This window comes from Salmo trutta, unplaced genomic scaffold, assembly GCF_901001165.1.
Source record: "Salmo trutta unplaced genomic scaffold, fSalTru1.1, whole genome shotgun sequence".
Classification (NCBI taxonomy): domain Eukaryota; kingdom Metazoa; phylum Chordata; class Actinopteri; order Salmoniformes; family Salmonidae; genus Salmo; species Salmo trutta.
This window is the reverse complement of record NW_021822791.1, coordinates 139,975-145,337: the sequence shown is the minus strand read 5'-3', so window position 1 is coordinate 145,337 and position 5,363 is coordinate 139,975. Positions and strand designations below refer to the sequence as shown.

Here is a 5,363-nt window from a genome sequence, read left to right as displayed (position 1 = left end):
CCTGCTTTGTTTCGTGTGGGTGGCTCAACGCCAGGGTTGTGGGTTCGATTCCCACGGGGGGCCAGTACAAAAAAAAAAGGCATGAAATGTATGCTACTACTGTAAGTCGCTCTGGATAAGAGTGTCTGCTAAATGACTAAAATGTCAAATGTTATCCCTGTTTGTATTTTGGGTGATGTGATTTTTGTTCATTTTGTCATTCAGGTGTTTTCCCTAGACATTGTTCTAGTAGTGTTTTTTGGCTGTGTTATGGTCCTGTGCCTGTATGGACTTTATTAAAAAACACTTTCTACAAATGTACTCCTCTCCTGCGCCTGACTCCTACACCCACCTCTCGTAGAGATCCGTGACACATCCTGAGTAGAGACCAAAGGTAGGCTATAAAAGGAGAAGGCTTAATGTTTAGCAACACATTTATCAGCACAGCGTCGGAGAGGTAAGTTAAACCTGAACCTACATTTACCTTTTATGTTAAAACGTTCCCACCTGTAATATGTTTTCATGATATCAGTGTTGACAGAGTCGACGAGCGTTGTTCTTTATTCTTTATTTTATTTATTCCGCTTTATTAGCGTTTTTTGTTCACAAGATTCATATCTTGTTTATTTATAATTCTCTTTTTAAAATCAATAATTTGATATCGATCTTGTATTCATTTCATTTCACGGTCTAACATTAGCATAAAATTAAAGCCAGTCGTCATTTTATGTCATGCTTCTCTGATCAGTATTGTTTCCGGTTTTTTCCCCATATGCTATTACGTTTCTTAACCACTGGGCATTTTACTGCACTCTGTCGCTTCGTTCTGTTTGTCACTATGAGAATTCATCATAAAAGCTTTGTCTGTTGAAGATCCAAATGTCGACGTTGGAGCTCTATTCAAATCCATATTCTTAGGAATCCAAAAACTGACTGTAATTTAAAGAAATTAAACGAGTTCCACTTTTTTTTACCTTTATTTAACAGGGCGAGTCAGTTAAGATCACATTTTTATTTACAATGACATCCTACACACCAGCCAAACCCGGACGACGCTGGGCCTACTTTACTACAGGCTCCACAATAAGTTTTATATGACTTTATACCTCGTGGGTTTTATCTGAGATTAAATTGTTCATTCAACTTAATCGCAATGTTTTTAAAGATCACTGACTGTTCTCTCTTCTCAGGTTGACACATCGTCAGCGAGATGAAGATGGTGATATTGGCTGTGGCTCTAGCCCTGGTGTTGGCTAGCGGTGGGTCCGTCTGTCTGTCACTAATTAACTATTGAGTAAACACTGTGTTTTAACCCCTCCTGTCCTGTGGTGCGGTCTGGAACTGTCTCGTATGCTGCATTCATGACATGTCGGCACTAGTTTTCCACTATGGAAAGTATCAGAATAGAAAACTAGATAGTATCAGAATAGAAACTCTACGCAAATAACTTCCTTTGAACTCAAGAGGTTCAGAGTTTCCCCTCCCTTTGCTTTTTTTTACCTTCTGATTCTAGGAATCCACCAACTGCGATTTTTGGAAAAAAAACAGAGAAATTGGCATTCCTAATCTTTTACCAGTGACTCCCTGACCAATATGGCCGACCCTTGGCCAATGTACGTTCTAGTGTTCCTATAATGTTGCTATAGTTCTATGGTTCTATGGTTCTCCTAACCCAGTGATATGGTGTGGTGGTGCCCTAGGTGAAGCATTGGATTGTCTGCGCTGTGTGCCAGCTAAGGCAGGAGCAGACTGTGAGGTGACAGTAGAAACATGTCCACCTGAGAAGGACGGCTGTGCGGCCGCCAAGTTCTTCAGAGCACCATGTAAGTACTGTGACTGACCGTGTTCGAAACTGAGGTCATCTGTGTGTCACTAGATGTTAGCCTGCTGAGTTAAAAGCCTAAATATTGAAAGCGGACTTGACAAAGAGTAATGTTGTGCTGATGCTACATTAGTGGAAAAGCAGCATTGGACGTCATGTCACAGACAGTTCTGTGCTCGTATTCACAAAACGGAGTAGAGGTGCAGTTTTATATCATAATAAATTATATGGACTGATCCTAGATCAGCACCACTACTCTGAGATGCTTTATGAATACAGACCCAGAGCTGTGGATAATGAAGACCTGATCCTAGATCAGCCCAGAGCTGTGGATAATGAAGACCTGATCCTAGATCAGCCCAGAGCTGTGGATAATGAAGACCTGATCCTAGATCAGCCCAGAGCTGTGGATAATGAAGACCTGATCCTAGATCAGCACAGAGCTGTGGATAATGAAGACCTGATCCTAGATCAGCCCAGAGCTGTGGATAATGAAGACCTGATCCTAGATCAGCGCAGAGCTGTGGATAATGAAGACCTGATCCTGGGATCAGCCCAGAGCTGTGGATAATGAAGACCTGATCCTAGGATCAGCCCAGAGCTGTGGATAATGAAGACCTGATCCTAGAATCAGCCCAGAGCTGTGGGTAATGAAGACCTGATCCTAGATCAGCCCAGAGCTGTGGATAATGAAGACCTGATCCTAGATCAGAACTACTACTCTGAGATGCCCTGGTCAGAATAATCAAGAATAAAAGGTTTATAAAACAGGTTAAAGTCAACAGTTAACAGCTGTCACACAGTAACATAACATTAGTAATTTCATTTCTCCCTCAGTTGGCCATTTCCAGAGATGCATGGACATGTCTGGCTGTAAGCAGTTCCAAACCAACGCTAACATCAACATGAAGTGTTGTGACACTGACAAGTGCAACACATTCTAGACCTTCTGCCGTGTGTCAGCATTGGCCAGCTACTCTGAGACTACTCTGCCGTGTGTCAACATTGGTTGAATCAACGTTGAACCAACGTGGATTAAACATTGAATTGACGTATGTGCCCAGTTGGGATCCTACCATCACGTCAACATTCTAATTTATCAACAATTATTTGACTTAAAATAAACCAAACTTTGAAACGCTTTTGTTGCTTTGAGCTTATATTTTGGGTAGGCTAAATCTATTTTGTAAAATGATTGAATCTGAGCAAAGATTATCAATCGTCATTATTGGAATGATACAACGTACACTCCTGAAATACATCATAACTTTACACTTTAATGACTACAATCAACAAAAAAAAACCATTTGTACACATTTTTAACATTAGAAAATGGGATGCAGATTTTTTTTGAGGGGGGAGATGAAGTCGAAAAATAAAGAGCTGTGTATTGGAGACAGAGGAACACCTCTAATGAATCAGAAGACGTGTCTAAAGAGCAAATCCTAACTTCCACTTAAGTTGAATTTCCACTTAGTCATGCCTTGATGTCAATGGGAGACTAAGGCCTAGATTCAATCAGATCAAGCGTTAACCGGCGACGGACGACACCCGCATAGCTGATGTTTTGGCGACGTCGGAGGTGGAACTGAGTTTGAACCGTCAAATCGGTGAGCAGCTGCTCTTGCGATCATTGTCACGAAGCCACACCCATCCCCCTCGCGTGTTAGAAGTTCAGAAGGAGAAAGTGAAGGTTATAATAGAAATAATGATGCTTAAATTGAAAATCGTTAAAAACAGAATAATGAGGATTTCTATCCTCCTATTGGAGGTGTAAATTCCATCTCACATTCCAGTGTTCCTATTGGAGGTGTAAATTCCATCTCACATTCCAGTGTTCCTATTGGAGGTGTAAATTACATCTCACATTCCAGTGTTCCTATTGGAGGTGTAAATTACATCTCACATTCCAGTGTTCCAACTTGTCAACAAGGCTGCGTTGGGATTTCTCTTAATGCGACTACATGCGGCCAATTGCAATGTCCGCTTTACAGAGCCTCTACAGAGGATTTATATGACAAGTGGCACTCGCCCCCGCAACGCAAGGCTCACGTGGGTGCTAACAAGCAAGCTAGGTAATGCTAGGTATCAACCAGTGGAGGCTGGTGGGAGGAGCTACAGGAAGACAGGCTCATTGTAATGGCTGGAGTGGAATCAATGGAACGGAGTCAAACATGTGGTTTCCATGGTTTCTATATGTCTGATCTGTTTGACTCGGTTCCATTGATTCCACTCCAGCCATTACAATGAGCCTGTCCTCCTATAGCTCCTCCCACCAGCCTCCACTGGTATTAACAGCCACTGTCAGCCAACCCGTTAGGGGTCGGAAGCTATGCTGAGCTTCGATTGGTCACGTACGGCATGATATCGTGGAGGATTTGAAAAAAAAAGTTCAGCTTTCCCCAACTTTAGTCCCCGCCTTGTTCAGCTCCCTTCCCCATGCTCGGTCCCTCTCCACTTCACTCGCTTTCCTTCCATTTGAAAGTGAATTGCTTCTGATGTTTCACCGTGCGATTCCGCTTCCTAGTATAAACAGGCCATTTAATGAAGACGATATGGGCGATGAAACTACGGAAAACCATTCATTTCCAATGGAAGAGAAGCAAAGTGGGCTGGGGGACCGTTGAGTGATGCGAGCATGAGCGAGGGACATGGACAGGGCCGGACCACAGTTGTGGAAAGCTGAACTTTATGCAAATACCCTGCGACATCGCTGGACGCTTGACCAATCAAAGGTCACTATAGCTTCCAGACTCTACTGGATTGGCTGTTGATACCTAGCACTACCTAGCTTACTAGCACCCACACGAGGACGAAGCTAGCCTGGCGAGGCGTCCTAGTTAAAACGTACTGCTAGGTCTAATGACAGAAGGCGCTTGTGAATTTGACAGCTCTAACACAGTTTCACCAACAACGTCAAAACATCAGGTATGGTGGATGTCGGCTGAAGCGGATCAAAGTGAAAGTTTGACTTAAAGAAGTTGGGATTTTCCACCAAGTTAATTGAACAATTTCCTGTAAGAATCGGCGGTGTGAGAATGACAATGGAAGAAAGCAATCACTGATGAAATAAAAAAAACAAACAAAAACTAAAAATATATTTCGATACAAGGACATGTTTGTCTTCATGTCATGTCTCATATGAGGAGGTTCAATGTGAAATCAAATCACATTAAAATATCTCAGAACTCACATAGTTACCTTCCACCATGAGGCCAGAATGGACACCTGTGCAGGAGCTACCTCCTGTAGGTTTTGGCTCTAACCATCCTGTAGGTTTTAATGCTAACCCTCCTGTAGGTTTTAATGCTAACCCTCCTGTAGGTTTTAATGCTAACCCTCCTGTAGGTTTTGGCTCTAACCCTCCTGTAGGTTTTAATGCTAACCCTCCTGTAGGTTTTAATGCTAACCCTCCTGTAGGTTTTAATGCCAACCCTCCTGTAGGTTTTGGCTCTAACCCTCCTGTAGGTTTTAATGCTAACCCTCCTGTAGGTTTTAATGCTAACACTCCTGTAGGTTTTAATGCTAACCCTCCTGTAGGTTTTAATGCTAACCCTCCTGT

The 5,363-nt window shown here is 42.6% G+C and overlaps 1 protein-coding gene across 1 annotated transcript; it reads left to right on the top strand.

Moving 5' to 3' along the window:
- The first annotated feature begins 360 nt into the window (after positions 1-360).
- Positions 361-2,943, top strand: ly97.3 (lymphocyte antigen 97, tandem duplicate 3). The gene is made up of 4 exons (XM_029745457.1): positions 361-436; positions 1,170-1,238; positions 1,680-1,802; positions 2,639-2,943. Exons 2-4 carry the CDS (start codon positions 1,190-1,192, stop codon positions 2,743-2,745), a joined length of 279 nt encoding a protein of 92 aa, XP_029601317.1. The 5' UTR covers positions 361-436; positions 1,170-1,189; the 3' UTR covers positions 2,746-2,943.
- Positions 2,944-5,363: the final 2,420 nt, after the last annotated feature.